The sequence below is a fragment of the Tenrec ecaudatus genome, chromosome 13 (assembly GCF_050624435.1).
Source record: "Tenrec ecaudatus isolate mTenEca1 chromosome 13, mTenEca1.hap1, whole genome shotgun sequence".
Classification (NCBI taxonomy): domain Eukaryota; kingdom Metazoa; phylum Chordata; class Mammalia; order Afrosoricida; family Tenrecidae; genus Tenrec; species Tenrec ecaudatus.
Genome location: NC_134542.1, coordinates 104646931 through 104668245, shown reverse-complemented (window position 1 = coordinate 104668245; position 21315 = coordinate 104646931). Strand labels below are relative to the sequence as shown.

Below are 21315 nucleotides of genomic sequence, written 5' to 3'. Positions count from 1 at the left end.
CTTTTTTCCCTCCCTCCCTCCCTCCACCCTGGTGACCCCTTAATAAATTATAAATTATTTTCTCCATTATATTTTAATTCCATTTTCCATTATCCATTTGAATCCCTCTTGAAAGAAACTTTAGACAATTTTAGGAGAGAAATTTCATGGGCCATTTATTTCTTGGATGTGGTCAAGTATGGTTCAACTGGGGACAGCACAGAATTGTGAGAAAATGATTTCAACGATGATTGTAGACAACTTGTAAACTGTAGTCTCTCTCTCTTTTCAGTCGGCAAACTTTGTCTATCCAGCATCCACCATCTGCACCTATTAGTATTCAGCGTCCTGCCCAGTCACGGGATGTAACTACGAGAATCACACTACCGTCCCACCCAGCGTTAGGGACTCCGAAACAGCAGCTTCACACCATGGCTCAGGTATGAAGAAAGGACACTGTGTGCTTGGTGGATGAGGACTAGCATTATACACAACTTGCTAAGGACCTTGCTGTTTGAAACAGACTGAGCGGAAAGCGGTCTTGTTTATAATTCTTGTTTCACGGGGTTTTCTCCCACAGAAAACGATCTTCAGTACCGGTACGCCAGTAGCGGCAGCGACAGTCGCACCTATTTTAGCAACCAATACCATTCCCTCAGCAACCACAGCTGGTGAGTGGTATCCCTGCGCTTCCTCTGAAGGAAAAAGATGTGAATGTGGAGTTAATTTAAGCATGTGAGCTTACTCTCAAACAAGAAGAATGGGCTAGAAAACTTGCTTAGTTCCTCAGGTTTTGGAGGAACTGTAATGCACACAAAGGCCAGCTTTATTGAAGATTTCCCCCTCCTGTTTTAGGATCTGTGTCCCACACACAAGCTCCCACGAGTACAATTGTTACCATGGCAATGCCCTCACACTCGTCCCATGCTACTGCTGTGACCACCTCAAACATCCCTGTTGGTGAGTGTCTTGCAGACATCAGGTAAAAACTTCAAAGGAGTTTTTTAACACCTTGAAGTGCACTTTATTGTTGATGGTGAGTATTTTTTTTAATGTGGTTGATTTTCAAAACAACACTGAATTTAAGTTTCACTATTATTTGTCCTGCGTATTTTAACTGATAGTAGAGAGAACAAGGATGAGAATAACAATTTTGAGGACTCTTAGAAAGTAGATTTTGTTTACACCTCTAGTTTTAGCTACTCTTCATTAGACCTGCCTTTTGGCTGGATATGTATCTCCCAAAGTAATCGGCTAAAGGTACTAGCATAGACAACTAACAATAGAAAAAGAAAGAAAACACACATTAAGCATGGGGACAGTTTTGATACGGGCATCGATTTTTTTTTTTTTTAACTGATATTTTATTTTATTTTTTAATCATTTTATTGGGAACTCATACAACTCTTATCACAATCCATGCATCCATCCATTGTGTCGAGCACATTTGTTGCCATCATACTTCTCAAAACATTTCCTTTCTACTTGAGCCCTTGGTGTCAGCTTCTCATTTTTCCCCCTCCCACCCCTACTCTTTCTCACGAACCCTTGATAATTTATAAATTACTATTAACTTGTCATGTCTTACACTGTCCAGTGTCTCCCTTCACCCACTTTTCTGTTGTCCATTCCTCAGGGAGGGGGTTATATGTAGATCATTGTGATAAGTTTCCCCTTTCTATTCCACCTTACCCTTACCTTCCTGGTGTCACCACTCTCATTGGCCCCAAGGAGTTTTATCTGTCCTGGATTCCCAGTTTTTCCAGTTCCTATCTGTACCATTATACATCCTCTGGTCTAGCCGGATTTGTAAGGTAGAATTGGGATCATGAGAGTGAGGGGAAGGAAGCATTAAAGAGCTAGAGGAGAGTTTGTATGTTTCACCCATGCTATACTGCACCTTGACTGGTTCGTCTCCTGCCTGAGACCCTTCTGTAAGGGAATGTCCAGTTGCCTACAGCTGGGCTTTAGGTTCCCACTCTGCACTCCCCCTCATTTACAATGATAATGATTTTTTGTTCTTTGATGCCTGGTACCTGATCCTATCAACACCTTGCGGTCACATAAGCTGGTGTGCTTCTTCCATTTGGGCTTTGTTGCTTCCCAGATAGATGGCTGCTTATTTTTCTTCAAACCTTTAAGAACTGGCATAGATTTTTCAGGAAGAATCTCTGGATGCTTCAGCAATGGGAAAGCAGGTTAACCAAGGCTCTCACTGAGTACTTCCCCCAAGGTGATTAGGACCATCGTGTACTTTCTCATAGACTTGTTTATTCCTCTTCAAAAATAGTGCATACTAAAAAAATTTGAAATGTTTCTGCCAAAACTTAGTCATCAGGAGCAGATAGGCAGACTTTTCTGTAAAGGGCAAGATCGCAAATACGTGGCTTTTCAGGCCCTGGGGGTCTATGGTGCTCTCTTACTGTAGTGACTCCAAACCAGAGCCTGTCTGTAAACCAAAGGGCCTTCGTGGCCATCTTCCAGTGATACTGTCTGGGAACACACAGGAATCTTTATAATACAAGGCGTCATTTAACATTAGGAGCCCTGGTAGTGTGATGGTTTACTAATTGGACTGCTAACCACTCAGCAGGAGAAAGATAAGGCTTTAACAGCCTCAGAAACACGCAACGGTTTTACTCGGCTTCTCTGCAGTAACCATGGGTAGCACGGGACATTCTGGCTCACATCCTGTAGACATTTCCATCGCTTCTTTCCTTCGAAATTAGCTGAGCAGCCACTGTAACAGATTTGTACTGCTCACCCGTGATGTTTAGTGCCCTGTATTAGGGCAGTACATTATAGTGTCCTAGGTCCAGTGTTGTGTTCCATCACTGATAGAGAGTGTTCCTTAAACAAATGGAAGCTATCTTCTATGTCTCTGACTAGCTGGTAGGTAATCCTTCTCTAAATCTCCACGCACAGAGGTCTGTAGGTATGGTGCCATGTGTCCCAGTCAAATCTACCCTTTGAGTAATAGTTGATTGCAAATTGTGTAAGAGAGCACACTAAGCTGAATTTGACAACTCTTAGGTCATATTGACTTGTACTTTGTAAAACGTATGCAGAATATCAGGACCTTCAAAGGATCGCAGAAATCACTCTGCAGTAATCTAGAGAAGTCTTCATTGTAGACAAGGAAACATATATAGAAATTAAAATTGTCTGCTAAGTAGCTGTAGACCCTGGAGTAGAATGCCATTTCCTTATTAAACATCCTGTTTGTTTATTTATTTTGGTTAATTATGCCATTTTCTCCTTAAATGAACAAGACCTCCAAGAAAAGGGGGAGTAGTATTTGCTGATAGTTTTGTTGGGTTTTTTTGCTGATAGTTTTGTTGATCTATCAAGTTGATATGTGAACCTTACTTTGATATATTACCAGGATCCCTACTAGTATAGTGATTAAGGGCTGGGCTGCGATCCCCATGGTCAGTAGTTCAAAACCACCTCCTCTGGGCTTTCTACTTCCCACAGGGAGGTCGATATGAGTCAGCATCAACTCGATCTCAGTGAAGTTTTTGTGGTTTTGGATATATCAATGGATTATTGGTTCTAAATAATTCTGTTGAACATTATGTACTGTTATTTTTAACTTTAACACCTGGAATCCAGTCATATTATTTCTATTTTCATTTTTAAGATGGTTACTAGCCAGGAATGCTGTGATATACACTATTGGGTTTTGTTTTTTGTAGCTAAGGTCGTGCCCCAGCAGATCACACACACTTCTCCCCGGATCCAGCCTGATTACCCCACAGAGAGGAATAGCTTGATTCCCATTTCAGGACATCGAGCATCTCCAAATCCCGTGGCCATGGAAACCCGAAGTGACAACAGGTAGGTGAGAAAATACCAATTGCAGCTGAATCATGGTATCATCTACTGTATCAATTTTCCAGTGAGACATAATATGGAAGATATATGAAATTTATTTATTTATTCATATTGTCAAGTTTTCCTTGGAATTAAGACATTGCGTAATTTATTTGATATGTAGAAAGTAAGAGAAGAGCAATAATAAGGAAATGTGCAATATATTTATTCAGCTGTTCTATTTTTAATGGATATTCTCCTAGCATCCGTTTTGTGATGCGTGTGATTTTGTTGTTGTTTTCTTTAATTGTTGCTGGGTTCCAGCATCATAGCTTTTTCTTAATAAGTCCCTCTGTGTGTTTCCTAAGAAAACACACATTCTCTTGCTTAACTACATGACAGCTATTTGAAACTATTTTTAGAATTTTCTTTACCTTGATACTAAAATACATTGATGTTTTAATGAGTATAGGTCAGCTTTGTTAATAGAATATTTTTCTATTTGTTTTTCTATGTGGGTCTGTCAGGTTCTTTTGTCATGGTTATAACTTAGTCACATGTTTTTGAATGGTGTGCCAGTTAGGTACTAGTAAGTATTATTGATGTTGCTGCGTCACAGAGCCCCTGCTATTTACCTCATTATTAGTTATGTTAACACTGACTAGTTAGCTGAGGTAGGTTTTTTGTTTTGTTTGTTCACAATAAAGGTATTTTTTAAGTAATATTTTTCTACTGTAAAGGCAAATTTTTCTTCTTTTTTATGAAGCCATCTTAAAAAGCTTGTGGGGAAAATTGCATTATTTTTTAATCCTTTTTTCCGTGAATTTTTTATGCACCTTTGTTTAAGTAATATACATGGAGGTACTTTGAAATTGCAAATACCTTGTTTAATAAACTTTCGATATTTTTTGCATTCACTGATGATTCTTGGCTGAACTGATTATTAACATCATGATTGCTGAGTTTTTATTTTATTAATTATATATCAATTATTAACATAAGGGCTTTATTTTTGTCATTTCTTATACCTATTTTTAGTTGAAATGTATATCTCACCCCCCATTTGTTTATTGAGTAATGTATATTTTAAAATCAGCATGGGCTCAGATTTGGTTTTATCTGTTATAATCTATAAATTTGTTATGATTAAGTTTTCTCAGTCAAACCTTAATGCTCATTCTGTAGTTTTACAGTGTCCCCCTCATTTGAACCCTACTTCCTGAATACTTATCAACTCTAAATGTTTATAGATTCTTTTAGACTTCTTATTAAATGCCCATTTCCTCTACAAATAAGGGTAATTTTGGGAAATGGGGTATCTTCATTTATAGTTCCCTACACCTATTTTCTTCTTGTTTTGGTTAGCATTTCTGGTGTGAATTTGAATGGAAGCAAAGACAGTGATACACCTTGTCTTTCCTATTCTTGACCTGAATGCCAATTTTGAAATTTCATAGATTTTCTTAGATAGCATTTTCAGTTTGAAGAATAAGTATTTCTGTAAAGCATTACTAGAAAACCTTGTTGTTTTCAAGTAATCCTTATTTCATCATGACGTGTGTAATTTCTATGTGCTACTCAGTCTGTTTAATTTAAAATTTGTGTATCTACTTAGAGAAATGGTATTTCTTTTAAATTATTTTCTCATGCTCTTCCCGGACAATTTTTTAACAAGATTATATTAAAATTTAAGTTGGACACTTTTGTTTTTCTGTTATCTGAAAGTTTGGATTAAACGGGGATTATCTGTTTATGTGTGATATAATAGTAGAAACTATTTGAGTTTAGTGTCATTCAAATTCAAGTGGGGTTGAGTTGGGAAAATTCATTACTGAGTTTTTGATAATTGTAAAAATTAATATACTTATATATGTGTTTTATATACACTTGTGTAATTATATAAAATCTTACTTTTCAAGTTTTAACTTTCTTTGTGGATCCATTTATGTACTATCACTTGTTTGGGACGTGAAGAGAGAAATGCTGGTGTGGTAGCTCTGAAGGAGGTCGGGGTGGGGGGTGGTATTGTGTGGTAGAGAAAGATGGGCTGTTTGTCTCATCCTGTGTGTTCCATTACAGACCATCAGTTCCTGTGCAGTTCCAATACTTTTTGCCAACTTACCCGCCGTCTGCGTACCCCCTGGCTGCGCACACGTACACTCCCATCACCAGCTCCGTGTCCACCATTCGACAGTATCCAGGTAGGAGCGCCTCTTTTTTTTTTTTTTTTAAGACGGCTTTTGACATTTTTGTTTATTTATTTATTTGACATTTTTATTTTCGTAAGCAGTGAGTAATTCTAGTATGGCACTAGCACTGATTTCAGATTCTAATAAAGGTAGAATCTGAAGCAAAGCATCTTCTTTAGTACTGCCTTTATGATCTAAAACGTTTGTGACTATTAGTGATAATCACACGCATTTATTTTACCCTGAGGATAATCCCTTAACAATTTTCATTGCACCTTGAAAAGGTAATTACAGCGTATAAAGTGATATTCTTGTGCAGTTTCTGTTGTTTTGGGGATAGTGGAATGCTTTTTTTCTTTACATTTTTGTACAGTTATGTTCAGTTTTGACATGAATAGTGTTACTTTTCCAACTTTGGGGCTCTTTAAACCTTTCATCTATGTACTTTCAGTTTAATGTAGACATTAAGAATACGATTTCCCACATTTTGGTCATTGTCTTACTGTTGCCGAACTGCTTCATAAAGTAGCCATGAACTCCCCAGGGCCATGGGGCACTTGGAATGATGCTAGATCGACTAACAAACTACAGTTTTAATTTGAATTAATTAAAATTGGAAAATTATCAAATAGGATGAGACTTCTAAAAGTTTATGGAAAATAAAAGATAGTGGAATTTTTCCACAGGATTTTTGAAGCCTGCCTCATGTATTTGTAACAACAAAGCAATATGAAATTACTTTTTCTTTTCAGGTGCTGTGTAATCACAACACCGATCAAATATTTCTGATGAAAAATTAGTATCTAAAATGATGTATTTTAAGTACACAATGCATGGTTGATTTTGAAAACAGATTAGGGAAAAGAACATTTGATTATATTTTGAATTGACATTTAAAAATTACATTATGGTAAATGTGTATTTCACCTGTTTTGTTACATGTTTTTATTGTTGTTGTTTCCATTGTGACATCTGGAAAGTTTGCAGTTACCTGTGACTTAACTTATATTTCCACTGGATAAGGCTGCTCTAAAATTTTTCAAGCATTATTCTCTATTTAAGTAGAGAAGCAGGTGTCCTCCATTTATGGATTGAGGACCAAGAAGAAAAGTCTTGCTTTTTTCTTCCCATGAATAGTTAGAATCCTTTTTGTTGTTTCCTGGGAATATTTTTTTTAGGTTTTGTTTTATCTTCAATGTACATAGTAGATGATGTGTTTGCCTTATCGTAAACAAGGAAAAAAATTGTGTATCATCAGTGAATATACAGAATTTGAAATTTATTTTTCAGAAGTGCCTATGACATTTAATTTGTCAGTTAAAACAATCTTTGCGAGCCATGAATGTATTTCATAAGTTTTATGTTAGATATATAGTACAGTACCTTGGCCTACAGTTTGAACTTTGTAGTTAAAGTTTTTTGGGGTTTTTTTTGGTAATTTTATTTTAAGTCATCTTCAAATTCCTAAGATATGGGTAGGAAAAGACCCAATCTTATTTTAAAACCCAACCTTTCTTGAAAATGGATGAAGATAATGCTTTTTTACAGTGGAAAATTAGAGTTTAAATTAGTTTTGATGTTTTTTTCCCTCCTTACATTGAATGCTTTTAGCAACCTAACATTCTTATAATTACTTTTTATGTTATTGTTAGTTTCAGCTCAGGCTCCAAACTCTGCCATCACAGCTCAGACTGGTGTGGGGGTGGCATCTACAGTACACCTAAACCCCATGCAGCTGATGACAGTGGATGCATCTCATGCTCGACATATCCAAGGGATTCAGCCAGCACCTATCAGTACACAGGGGATACAGCCAGCCCCCATTGGAACACAAGGGATACAGCCAACCCCAATTGGAACACAGGGAATTCACTCAACAACCCCAATCAGCACACAAGGACTACAGCCGGCTCCACTGAGTACCCAGCAGCCACCGCCTGAAGGAAAGACTTCAGGTAATTTTAATGTTTTACATGGAAAATGGTGTGATGGTTCTGCTTACTTGCTGGTTAGATGGCTTTACTTATTTGCTGTAGACTCAGTCTCCTCTTTGTAACCTGTGTTCGTTACAACTTACCTCCTAGGCTCTTTGTAAGCAATAGATGTAACCTGATCAGTCTAATATAGCATTTGCACTTGGTACACTTTTGAGAGAGCAAATGCACTTTATACTGATAATGTTCTCATTCAGCTTAAGGTTTTTTGAAGGGTTATACGTGACTCTAAAATCCTGTACTAATATTAGCTGATGTTGTGTCAGTATTTAAATGAAAATGCTAATGGAGTTGGCACTTTAAGAAGTGGGACAGGTGGGGGAGGAAGGGCTCAATGGAAAGTAAATGTCTAGAAAAGAATGATGGAATATATGTACGAATATGTCGGATGCAACTGATGTGTGGTTTGTTACAAGAGTTGTAAGAGCCCCAGTTAAATTATTAAAAAGGAAAAAAGGAGTGGAATAGGTTAGTGTGCTTATTTTTCACTCAGGCTGTTGATTTTAAAGATTGTCTTTTGTGTTAATTGTAATTTAAAGGAGAATAACTTAGAAGTAATTACTTTAGTTGCAAGTAGATGCTGGATTTTATTATTTTATTGAAGCTTTTCCAAACTTTAACTAACTGATTATCATACAAAGGTGGGATTGACTAAAATATAGCTCGCCGTGATCCAACTGCAAGAATGTGGTACCTACATCTTTAATTGCTCATGCTCAAAAATTATTTTTTTTAAGTCCAGCTCTTTGAAGTTACCGTTTTTATAGGTCAAGTATGGGCTAATTTCTGATTATGATCTTTTGCGAACCTCTGTTTTGTTGCTACATTTGCATGTACTTTGGTTAAAATTATTAATTGAATGGTCTCCTAAAGATAACGAGAACAATGGCACCTGTGTCAGAGACTGAAGATGAGTAGTGTTACAAAATGCGGGATCACGTTTCTTAAATATACTGTTTGGAGCATGATGACCTATTTGTGTCACATCTGTCATTTCTAAAATCAGAATAATAATTTTAAAACAAAAAACCAAACTCACTGCCATGAAGTCAAATGCTAACCCATGATGACCCTCTAAGGCAGGTTAGAATTGTTCCTGTCAGTTTCTGGGACTATAACTATTTACAGGAGTAGAAAGCCCCATCGTTCTCCCAATTCCTGTGAAAATTTATATAAATGAAAAGCAGTAAGCACTATGTAGAGTGAAAGTGAATACTGTTTATTCTTTGTACTTTATTCATTCATTTATATTAGTGACTTTGATACCAGGCAAAGAAAATGAATAGTTATGATCTTGCATCGGTAGAAATGGTAACCCCCTACTTTGCCTTCTGCTTTTAGACAGATGAACACTGTGCTCCCATTCTTAGCCTTGTTGAAACGGGGAAGGATTAACATGGTTCCTCTAATGCCCCCTCTGTAATCCTTTGCGTGTATGTCTTGGTGACAGGAATATTCCTTCCATTTCCCTGTCTTCATTGTTCTCGTCTTGCTCCTGTCTTCAGCAGTGGTGTTGGCAGATGGAGCCACAATTGTAGCCAACCCCATTAGCAATGCATTCAGTGCTGCTCCGGCAGCCACCACCGTGGTGCAGACCCATAGCCAGAGTGCCAGCACCAGTGCTCCAGCCCAGGGCTCATCACCCCGGCCAAGTATACTTCGGAAGAAACCTGCCACAGATGGGTGAGTACTTGCAGTACTGCCAACTAACATCCCTGTTTCTGATATTATTGGTCTAGACTGTGGATGTGCATTCATCGCTGATTGGTGTTGCTAGTTACCAATCAAGTTGATTCCACCGATGGCAACCCCATGTGTGCAGAGTAAAACTGCTCCATTAGGTCTTCAAGTATGTGATCTTTGGGAAACAAACTGCTAGACCACACTTGCAATGCTCCCATGGAAGAATGTGATCCATCAGTCTTTTCACTAGTAATTTAGTGCATAGCAATGCCACCCCGGAACTCTTCAAAGCTGGTAGTGAAGTTTCTCATCTCCTTTGGCATTTTTAATTTCTTTGAAAATAACCTTAACCACAGATTTGTTCAGTTGAACCTGGCCAAGTACGAAGTAGATAGTTTTAAGAATTCATGAGTCAGTTGAGTGCCAATTTATAGGCATTTATTGCATGGGCAAGGAGCTCTGGTGATGCAGTAGGTTATACGTTGAACTTCTAACTAGAAGGTCACCAATTAAAACCCACCAGCTGCTCAGGGAAAACATGAGGCTCTCTACTCCTATAGAGATTAAAGGTTCTGAAACCCAAAGGGGCAATTCTGTTCTGTTCTATAGGGTTGCTATGAATCAGAATCGACTTGTTGGCAGTTAGTTTGGTTTTGAGTTTATTGTACAGTCACTATGAGTAAGAATTGGTTCTATGGGTTTTATACCTCTATTACTTTAGGGATTACAGTTCTGTGAGTTTAATTTTAGAAAATTCAAAAATTGATACTTCAGATTTTTATGGAAAAAAATTCATTATCTTTTCATTCCATTTTTCACAAACGTTTTTGATTCTCCTCATAGTTAATTCTTCAGGCTTATCTAAGTAGATTACATTGACATATATTTGTTTCTTGTCATCTAGCATGCATTGTAAGCAATTACTTAATGTAATAAGACTCATATTTAGTAGTCATTTTATAAGCCTTTGGATTGGTGGGGGAGAAAATGAGGCCACTTCTGACCTCCTCTGGTTTCACAAGGCAAGAGAATCCAACTCCGCACTAACCCAAAGCTGCCTGCCAAAAAGCAGAGCTCAGACATGCCGCCACCCTCCGTCCTGCTCAGTCCTGTTCCTCTCCATCGTCCCACGGTCTCCATGCTGCAGCCTCTGGTGCCTCTGGTCTCAGCCTCGACCTCTTGCGACAGAGATTTCGAATTTGGTATGCTAGTGGCTCTTCTTCATAGTCCTGGGAATGCTTTCTCTGCTTCCACAGTGGCTCTCCTGTGCACAGAGGGAGGAATGGCTTTAGTGGAGGTGTGGTTTCTGCCTCTCAGCCAACCGTGTTGCTGTTAGGTGCCTGATCCTGTGCCATCCCTACAGAAACAAAGGGAGGTGACTTGGTTCACATTCTCTCATATGGTAGACACTCAGAATGGCTTCTATCTTATCCTGTTCATTAACTTAACAGACAATTCCCTCCAAAATGGGATATTAACCACAGATATAGAAGCTAAAATTTACAATATACTGCAAAAGGGTTGGTGGGTCATAAGAATCATATTAAGGAATTTTACTTCACGATGGGTCATAAGAAAGTAGAGAATAAGTTTAAATGCATTGCTACTAGGTTTCTGGTAACCTATGTTTCCACAGGTTTAGTCCAGATAAAATGTATTTCAACATGTCTGTAATCAGTGCCAGGCTGTAGATAAGTTCTCTCACAAGTACATTTGTCTTAGGCTCTTTAGGGTGCCTTTCAAAATGTCCTATCAAAACAGTGACTGCCAAGAAGATAGTTTCCATTCAAGGCAGAGAGATCAGCTCAGAAGTTTGAGTATTTTTTTTTCATTCAAAGTTATAATGCTGATAGATCTTTCTCTTAGGAAGGGTTAAAGAGATAGAAACATTGCCTTCAGAAAGCTCTAGATGGTGAATGCTTTCTACTCCTGTAAACAGTTACTGTCTCAGAAACCCACACGGGGGTCCATATGAGTCAGCATTGACTCTTGGTATATACTTGTTTAATAAAGAGTTTCTCTGGTTTCATAGCAATACTTTTTAACTTCACCTCTTATGTGCTATGCTATGAATGTAACTTTAGCTTTGTTTAGCGTAAAGATATGGCTCGTTCTGGCCACCCCAGACAAGCCCTTCTCCACAAGTTGAGCTGCCAGTCAGCTTTTAAGTACCTCCCTGCCAATCATGATCACACAACGAAGGATAATCAGATCTGTGGAGGGCTCTAAGCAGTGAAGATAGAAGCAATAGTTAGCATTCTAGGAAAAGCACCTGGGAAGATGAGGAAAGTGGGCAGGGAGACTGAACCTGCAGCCCTGAACTACCAGTGATAGCTGTAGACGGCCAAAGGGGACGTGCATCCATGGAACAGGAGTGTCGTGCTATACAAAAGGGACATTTTGAGAGCACGGGGGAATATCCCTAAATTGAAAATCAAATCAGCAGTAGGTGCTCAGAAGATTGAACACCAGCTCTTGTGGGTAGTGAATTTTTATTATGTTAGTGGGTGGGGAACAACTCAGAGAAGAAAGATCAGGATGGCTCACAACTCAGAGAAGGTAATCACCATCACGAACTCGTATATATTAAAACTGTTGAATGATGTATGAGATGTTGTCTATTTTCTCAACAACAAAATAGATCATTTCAAAGTTTTCTATTGATCTCACTTTTCCTCCACCATGTACTAGCCCATGTCCTTATTCTTAGTTACAAAGAAGGTAAAGGAGTTACCTTTATTTGCTCTCTCCTGGTCTTACAATCTCACTGTCAGCATTTTCTTAAAAATACAGAAAAGTGCACAATTTTATGAGCTAATGGATTATAGAAAGTGAGCGTGGTGTGCAGCCACTGTGCTTATGCTGGTCTCCGTTCGGTTACTTGAGCTCCGGTTGCGCCAGCTCATGCACGCAGAGGAGAGCTGCTCCAGACGGTTTCCAAAGCTCTTACCTTGCGGGGGAAGATAACAGGCCCCTCCTCTGAGGTACCTGTGCGTGGGTTTGAACTACTGTCCTTTTGGCTGATTTTGCAGTACTTAACCATACACACCACATAGGGTCCACTCTAAAGGGCAAAACCAGAAACCAGCCCCTTCCCCGAAGGGAACTAACCAAATTTGTGGCCTTCCATCTTAAAGGTTTACTTTGCCTCCTGTGTTCAAAGTTTTTAGAATTACATTGTACACATTTTTGAGGTCTTTGTTTCTTGACTTCATTTGATCCATTTTGTGAGATTCAGCCCCTTTTTTACATTTGATAATAAATTATTCCTATAAAATAGCATTTTATAAGCATATCAAAGTTTATTTGTGCATGTTGCCCAACTCAAACTCATTGCCATCCAGTGCTGGCTATAAGGCCATACAAAGCTTCACCTGTCCACTGCAGAGGACCTGGTAGTTTCAAATGCAAATCCTGAAGTTAGCAAATATTTCGTATTGCTACGAATGAATATTGGGGTGTTTTTTTCCAGTCTTGAGTATAATGTCACCCCAAATATAATTGCATATGTTTTGTTTTTATATACACATGAAGGCATTTCTGTTACTCACTTGCAAGGTCATATATTCAGTAGTGGACAATGCAAACAGGTTTCCCAAGTGGTTATTACTAATTTGTAAGCATGTCCTCTTTAACCAAATGGTCAGCAGTTCCAAGCCTCTGGCATCTCAGTGGGAGAAATGAATAACAGTGTACATCCATGAAGATTTAAAGTATCATCACTCATACGGGGCGCAAGCATAGGAACCGTTGTGAGGATGGCACAGGACTGGGTAGTGGTTCGTTCTGTTGTGCATACAGTCACTATGGGTCGGAACCTATCAACAACAAATCACATGGGGCAGTTCTACTCTGGCCTGTAGGGTCGCTAGGAGTTAGAATCAACTAACAGTGGAGACACTGATTTGTATTGCGTCCCTGGCTGGTGCGAACAAGCAATGTGCTGCAAGCCAAAAGGTCAGTGGTTCAAACCTTGAAAACCTTACCAAGCCATTCTGCTCTAACACACACGAGTCAGCATTAACTCAGCAGTAACTGTGTTCGTTTGGTCTTTATCCTAATTTACAACTTTTACAGGATCTGGTTCATCCTCACCAGTACTTTTTTTTTTCTTTTTTAACAGTTTTACTGGCATGTAATTCACATATACAATTCAGTAGTTCCCACTTATTAAAAAGAGTTATATAGTCGTCACCAAAGTCAGTTTGAGATTTCTTCTTATACTCAGTAGTTGTTAGCTCCCCATTTTCCCCTAACCTCTCCCAGGAAACCATTAATTCAGTTACTGTCTCTTGATTTACCTACCCTGGATTTTATATATGGAACACATACCGAAATAGTAAAGTTTAAACCTCAATCAAAAAGAAAGCAGAAAACACTGAAAACTTGAACAAATTTTAAATGAGTCAAAGGTTAGGTCAAATAAGGTGTTAAGCTTTAACCTAACTTCATCTGCAGTAATCCACTTTAAGGCTGTTCACATCCCTGGTCTGTGGTCAGAGAGGATTCACCTGAGGTGTGATCCATGTGTATTTTCCCTTTGCAGTTGTTTTGTTTTGTTTTAAGTGAAATAACTTTTAACTGAATCAAAGGGAAATCAAATGAAAAAGTTGTTCAATTTTAACAGCTTCTGCCCTAGTGTACTTTACAGTGCTTTCTGCTGCTCACAAAGCTGTTTAGATCCCTTGACTGTGGTCAGAGGGACTTCACAAGAGGCTTACTCCAACATGTGGACCCTGAAGGTGGATCTGGAGCTTTTCCTGTCATCCATGACCTTCTAAAAACCAGATTTCACAGTTTAACCTCTGTTACCATTTCCTCCTTTGCATTTGGATTTTATTCTCTACAATCGTTGGATCATACAGGCTGGTGTGCTTCTTCCATGTGGACTTAGCTGATCCTCACTTATATGGCTGCTTGTTTTAAGACAAACATGTAAGACCCAAGGTGCTTTTCTTTCTGATAGCCAGACACTCTCTGGTTTCTTCACCATACTTTGATTTAGCACCCATGTATCTTCTGTGATCTCTTCATGAGGGTGAGCATCAAGCAGGGGCATGTCATAAGAACTAATTATTCTTAGATCAGGTGTAGAATTGATTGTGAGTTCAAACTCATATGAGGGGGTACCCAATAAAAATCATAAATTTTTTTCCAAAACTATATATTTAAATATTTTTACAAAACAACCTTATCACCTTCAAGTTCCCTCCATTACACTTAATACATTTGTCAAAACTGTGATTCCCTTCTTGGAAACATTTTTCAAACTCATCTCTTTGGATGGCCAATAGCACCTCCATTGTTTTTTTCTTCACTTCTTCTGTGTCGCCAAATCGCTGTCCTTTCATGTCCCTCTTCATTCACAGAAACAAAAATAAGTCACATGGAGTGAGGTCGCGTAACTAAGGTGCGTGGAGCAAGAGAGGCATGCTGCTCTTTGGGGCCAACAACTGGCACACTGAAATAGCTGCGTGAGCAGGTGCATTGTTGTGGTGGCAAAACCAGACCTCTTTCTGCCACAAACCAGGTCTTTTTTGTCTCACACTGTTACACAATCTTTTCAGAACCTTAAATAGAAAGCTTTTTTTTAAAAAAAGCAAGCTTGATTAACAGTGTGACCTGATGGAACGAACTCCAAATGCACTATTCCCCTCACATCAGTGGAGCTTTTTTCCATTTGTTTGGTTTTTTAGGGGCTTTGATTATATGTGTCTTTGGTTCGCTTTAGAGAAATCATTATCAATCATCCCCATGGAGCATAAGTCAATTGTATTGATAATGTCATTATTTAGCCAATGGGATAAAATTTAAAACACTATGAGAAAAGGAAATTATACAAGTATAGGCTGGATATAAGCGTGAATTGTTGGCTTGTACAAATTAAACATTTAAATGACTGGACACTATGCAGACAATGGGGTTGGTCAAAGCTTTCAGTAACACTCATTCACCAAAGCAGAACCATGTGTACCAGATTAATGCACATCATAAAGCAAAACTCACTGCCACCAAGTCAATGTGAGCTCAGAGACACTGCAGGAAAACATAGACATGCCCCTGTAAGTTTCCGAGAACGTAACTCTACAGGAATGGAAAGCCCATCTTTTTCCCCTGGGAGCAGCTGGTGCTTTCCAACAGGTTGTCCTTGCAATTAGCACCCTCAAGGCAAGAGATCGGAACCACTGTAGTCCACGGGCTGCCAGTTCTTTAACCATGGAATAGCAGTTGTCTGCGTCTCCCACTAGGGAGTTTCAGCTTACAGGTGAATTTGAGGTAAAGCCCACGTCACTTAGTGAGTTTTCCACCTCAATGAGAGTTCCACTTCAAGTCCTTTAGTTGTGGCCTGTGAAGGATGTTGTGCACTTCAGAAGAACAGTTTATTATCCCAGTAGTCTATATAGGGCCTGACTCACCGAGGGCTGCATAGAAACTAGGTCCAAAGTGTCTAATTTTTTCCCTAGTACTGAGCATATTCTCCCCTTCAGTTCTATATAAATAGTAAGTGGTTTTCCCTCATCCCTTTCCTAAGACATGCATGTCCGTCTCCCCTCATCTTGACTTGAATTTCCAGTAAGGTTCATTTGTCACTCTGGTAGAAGTGTTTATTGATTTGGGGTAGCTTTAGCTCAGTTTTGTATGGCAGCCGTCTCCCTCTCCCCGCATCTTGAAACTCTGCCCCAGTTGAGGTGGTCTCCTCTGTTGAAGTGGTTTTTTAAGAAGTACATGTAGAGGGGATGGTTGACATATGGTTAATGGAAGTTAGGCAGGCTCTTTACCTTGTTATTTGGGAAACAGGATTATTTTACATGATCTGGGAGCAGAAACCTGGCTTCATCGTGGTATTTATCCTTATAGGATAAATGATATCTGTGTTTTGTTTTTATTATTTTTTTTGTGATTAACTGACTTCCCTCAGCTCCATGGTTTGGCCTTCCCAAAACACTCCCATAATAAGCACACATTCTTGTTTTACCCCTCCGAAAGTCCACAAGCAAAATGGCTTGAGCATCCCAGAAAGCTGTTTCCATGACTTTTGTTCTTCGCTTTAGCTTTGACTGGACCACTTGCAGCCCTTGGTAACAATTGCTTTGATTGCGCTTTGTCCTCAGAATCATATTTGACAAGCCATGTTATCTCCTGTTAAAACATTCCTCCAAGAAATGTTTCGGCATCTTGTTCCTACCTGTTCAGAATCTCCATAGAAGACTCTTCTCTTGTGTGCAGCTGATCTGTCCTTGTCACTTGGCATGAACACTATTTCTCAAATTGATGTGGGGATTGCCTGCCACTGCGGGCTTCCTTTTCAGCATCGTCTCATCCCTTTGTAAACCAAGTATCCATTTGTAAACTGCTCATTTTGAGGGGGAGTATGTCCATAACCTTTTCATAAAGCATCAGTGATTTCACCATTCTCCCACCCAAGCTTCATCGTAAATCTGATGCTTATTCTTGTTTTAATTTTTGCAGAATTGTTTTAATAGGGACTCTTTCCAAATGATGCTTTTATTATGCTTTTTAATGTCTCAAACTAGAACCAAGTCAGACATGTTTTACCAAGTTACAGCTAGTTTAATTTTTATGCCACGAGTTTAAATCCATGCATAGTTTTTTCATAATATGTATTGTCTATGAGCTTTTTGAAGATCGCTTATATATGCTTAAATTGCCCCGTTTTACTATTGTTTTGAAGTAAATTTGCTTATGTTGCTCTGTTAGTATTTATTTCAGCATATGTCCATTGAGAGATACGTACTTTAAAAAATGCATAGCACTTTATTGTCATCAACGAGCATTGTTAAATTTATAGTTGTGTCAATTGTCAGCTACTTATCTGAATCAACATAGACTTTGATAACCTCTATACATTTTATTTGATTATTTGATAAGTCATCTATGACTTTTTAATATATTGATGTCTTCTATATTTATTATTGAAACTTGATCTGTGTCATGTAGAGTTTTTGCCTCTCTCTGGATTTGATTAGTCAAATTCCAGTAGTAGTTTTGCATATACTTCAGCCAGCCATATTTTTTATAACTTGTAGCTAAATCTGAAGGTTTGATTAGAGTCCGCTTCCTCCTCCTCCCTTCTTTTTTCTTTTAACAGGAAGGTGGTGGTGTTTAGTCTTTTACCAGGAGACACTACCTGGTGATCACCTTTTTTTATTTTATTTTATTTTATTTTATTTTATTTGTGATCACCTTTTTCTGAGGCGTTAGAGAGTCCTTGATGTGTCTGCATAGCTGCTGTTGCATTGGCCCTGCACGCAAAGTGAGCCTGTGACTCAGAACAAAATGCTCCCTAGTCCTACTCCATCCCCATGATGTGGTGGGGCAGACAGTGGGCAGGGATAGTTGAGTGCTAGAATTCTTGCCTTGTGCATAAGACCACCTTATGAACAACCATCACCGCCCATCGATGGTTCAGGGGAGGCTTGGGTGTTGTTCATGGTGTCCAAAAGTATGTCCAACAAGTTTCAGCACCACTTTCAGACATAGAAAATAGGAAGGAAAATGCTGGAAGCCTATTTCTGAAAACCAAATGGATCATAATGATCCAAGTTATAACCAAATTAATTATTAGGAGTTGCAAAATGGTATAGTATAATTCTAGTCACTTTTGCTCAACCCCACTCTTGTCTGGAATTTACCCTCACTACTCTCGGGAACCCACAGAGGTAATTCTGCCCTGTCCTGTTCTACCTATAGCAGCAGTTCCCATCCTGTGGGTCGTGACTCCTTTGGGGGTCAAACGACCCTGTCACAGGCGTCTTCTAAGACCACGGGAAAACACATATTTCCGATGGTCTTAGGAACTGAGACACTGCCCCTCTGTCTCCAGGCGGGTCCACCCACATGCAGATACGCCCACACACGAGTACCGCTGTGAAGACTGTTACCTGTGCTACACCATGCTTCAAGGCAAAATTTCATTTATTTGTAATTAGAAATAAATATTTCACAATCTATAATTACATATTGTTTTTGTGATTAATCACTATGCTTTAATTATGTTCAATTTGTAACAATGAAAATATATCCTGCATATCACGTGTTTACATGCCGATTCATAACAGTAGCAAAATTACAGTTATGAAACAAAAATAATGTTATGGTTGGGGGGGGTCACCACAACATGAGGAACTGTAGTAAAGGGTCGCAGCATGAGGAAGGTTGAGAACCACTGCCCTGTAGGGTCACCATGAGTCAGTGGCCTTGTGGGTGGTGTGGCAGAGACTTCATCAAAACCACAAACATGTCAGAGTCGCCTGTGCTTCCATGGTTAAATTCAGAGGCTAGTTCTCAGTTCTGGCTGTACTTGGCTCCTTCCTGGCATGCTGTCAGAGTCCCTGGGTGCACAAACTGTTAGGGGCGTAAACGACTAGTCAAAGAGTTGATGGTTCACACCCAATCAAAAGCCCTCAGGAGACAAGCCTAATGATCTGCTTGTGGAAGGTCACTGCCTTGAAAATTCTCTGGAGTCCTTGTACTCTATACACATGGGTTAAAATCCGTTAGAATCAGCTCAGTGGCAACAACAGCAGTTGGTCACTAACCCCTTCCTTTGATAAACTTGTTGCTGCTGGGAATCCAGGGTTAAGCCCAATATGCATCGATGTGATGATTACAATGAGCACAGTATCAATATTTGAATTGTATATAACTGTATGGGATGGTGGGAGAGGGAGGCAAAGGGGAGGGGTAGCATAATCCTCATCTACCGTAAGCGATCATGATGTCATATATTGAGTAATCAAAAACTAGCAGTAAATGCGTTATATTAATTAAGAAGGCAATGTGGCCTGCTAGAAGCAGCAGCTGAGAGTCACAGATGGTTGCTTACTAGATGGGAAGTAAGAAGAGATCATCTGTATTTTGTTGAGAGACTTCTAGTACTTTCTGGATTTTATGTTGTTAAACATCCATTTTTAAATTGTATAGACATTTAGTGCTTTTATTTGCCATATGTATGCCTGGCAAATGAATGTCTTGTCTGCTTATCATCTAATTCCCTGAGACAACTATTTCCTAGTATGTCTGTCTCTTTCAGAATGGCAGTTCGGAAAACACTCATTCCTCCTCAGCCTCCTGAAGTGGCCAGTCCAAGAGTGGAGAGCTCTATGCGGAGCACGTCTGGGTCACCTAGGCCTGCAGGGTGAGGAGGATGTGAATTCTGTCGTGGTTGCTTTGAAGCGCACATAACTGGGGAGGTTTTCCAATAAGTTTATAGTTCACATACATAATTTCCCCCTGAGCATTTTAAAAATCTGTTTTCCAGCTCTGAGATTTTAGTATGCTGCTTAACCTCTCTGGATGAAATGAGCCAGTTTAGAACGTCTGCCTCAGAATGAATTGTTTGTTTGTTTGTTTTGTTTTTGTTTAGTTTTTTTTAATTAATAAATCTTTTTATTGGGGCTCATACAACTCTTATCACAATCCATACACACATCAATTGAGCAAAGCACCCTTAAACATTCGTTGCCCTCATCATTCTCAAAATTCGCTTTCCTCTTGGGTTCCTGGAATCAGCTCATTTTCCTTTTTCCCCTCTCCCCCCTCCCTCATGACCCTTAATAGTTTATAAATTATTATTTTATCTTAACACTGCCTGGTGTCTCCCTTCACCAACCTTTCTGTTGCCCATCTCCCAGAGAGGAGGTTATATGTAGATCCTTGTGATCGGTTCCCCCTTTCTACCCCTCCTTCCCTCCCGGTGTGGCCACTCTCACCATTGTCCTGAGGGGTTCATCAGTCCTGGATTTCTTGTGTTTCCAGATCCCATTTGTACCACTGTGCATCCTCTGGTCTAACCAGGTTTGCAAGGTAGAATTGGGATCATGATAGTTGGGGGGAGGAAGCGTTTAAGAACTAGAGGAAAGTTGTGAGTTTCATTATTGCTACACTGAACCCTGAGTGACTCATCTCCCCACTACCCCTCTGCAAGGGATGTCCAGTTGTCTACAGATGGGCATTAGGTCCCCATCACGCACTCCCCTCATTCACGATGATATGATTCCCCCCCCCACCTTTGGTGCTTGAAACCTGGTCCCCTCAGCCCTTCATGATCACACATGTTGGTGTGCTGCTTTCTTGTGGGCTTTGTTGCTTCTGGACTAGATGGCCGCTTGTTTACTTTCAAGCCTTTAAGACCCCAGACGCTGTATCTCTCGATAGCCGGAGACCATCAGCCTTCTTCCCCACACTTACTTATGCACACATTCGTCTTCAGCGTTTATGTGGGGAAGGTGATCACACATGATGTTTTGTTCTTTGGTGTCTGCTACCTGATCCCTTCAACACCTCATGTTCACACAGGCTTGTGTGCTTCTTCTCTGTGGGCTTTGTTGCTTCCGATCTAGATGGCTGCTTATTTGCCTTCAAGCATTTAAGACCCCAAACGCTATATCTTTTGATAGCCGGGCCCCATCAGCTTTCTACACCACATTTGCTTATGCACACGTCTATCTTCAGCGATCATGTCAGGAAGGTGGGTATCACGGAATGACTGTTCAGCTGAGCAAGGTGCTATTGTATTGAGGGAATGCACGCGAGGAGGCCCAATGTCCACCTGCTACCCTACTAGTGAACCTATAAATATATGCACATAGGTTTGTTCCTCCATAATCAAATATATTTACATATGTACATGT

The 21315-nt window shown here is 39.5% G+C and overlaps 1 protein-coding gene across 4 annotated transcripts in view; it reads left to right on the top strand.

The window, feature by feature from the left end:
- Positions 1–21315, top strand: part of SAP130 (Sin3A associated protein 130) — an 82732-nt gene that overhangs the window by 32172 nt on the left and 29245 nt on the right. Inside the window, exons 8-15 of one of the 4 annotated variants that reach the window (XM_075529972.1) lie at positions 272–419; positions 560–650; positions 835–939; positions 3678–3819; positions 5875–5996; positions 7637–7939; positions 9487–9661; positions 19716–19820. In XM_075529972.1, the coding sequence (XP_075386087.1) occupies positions 272–419; positions 560–650; positions 835–939; positions 3678–3819; positions 5875–5996; positions 7637–7939; positions 9487–9661; positions 19716–19820 (1191 nt within the window). Of the gene's footprint in view, positions 1–271; positions 420–559; positions 651–834; positions 940–3677; positions 3820–5874; positions 5997–7636; positions 7940–9483; positions 9662–19715; positions 19821–21315 lie in introns of all 4 variants that reach the window. The other 3 variants (XM_075529971.1, XM_075529974.1, XM_075529973.1) reach the window with 3 other exon arrangements.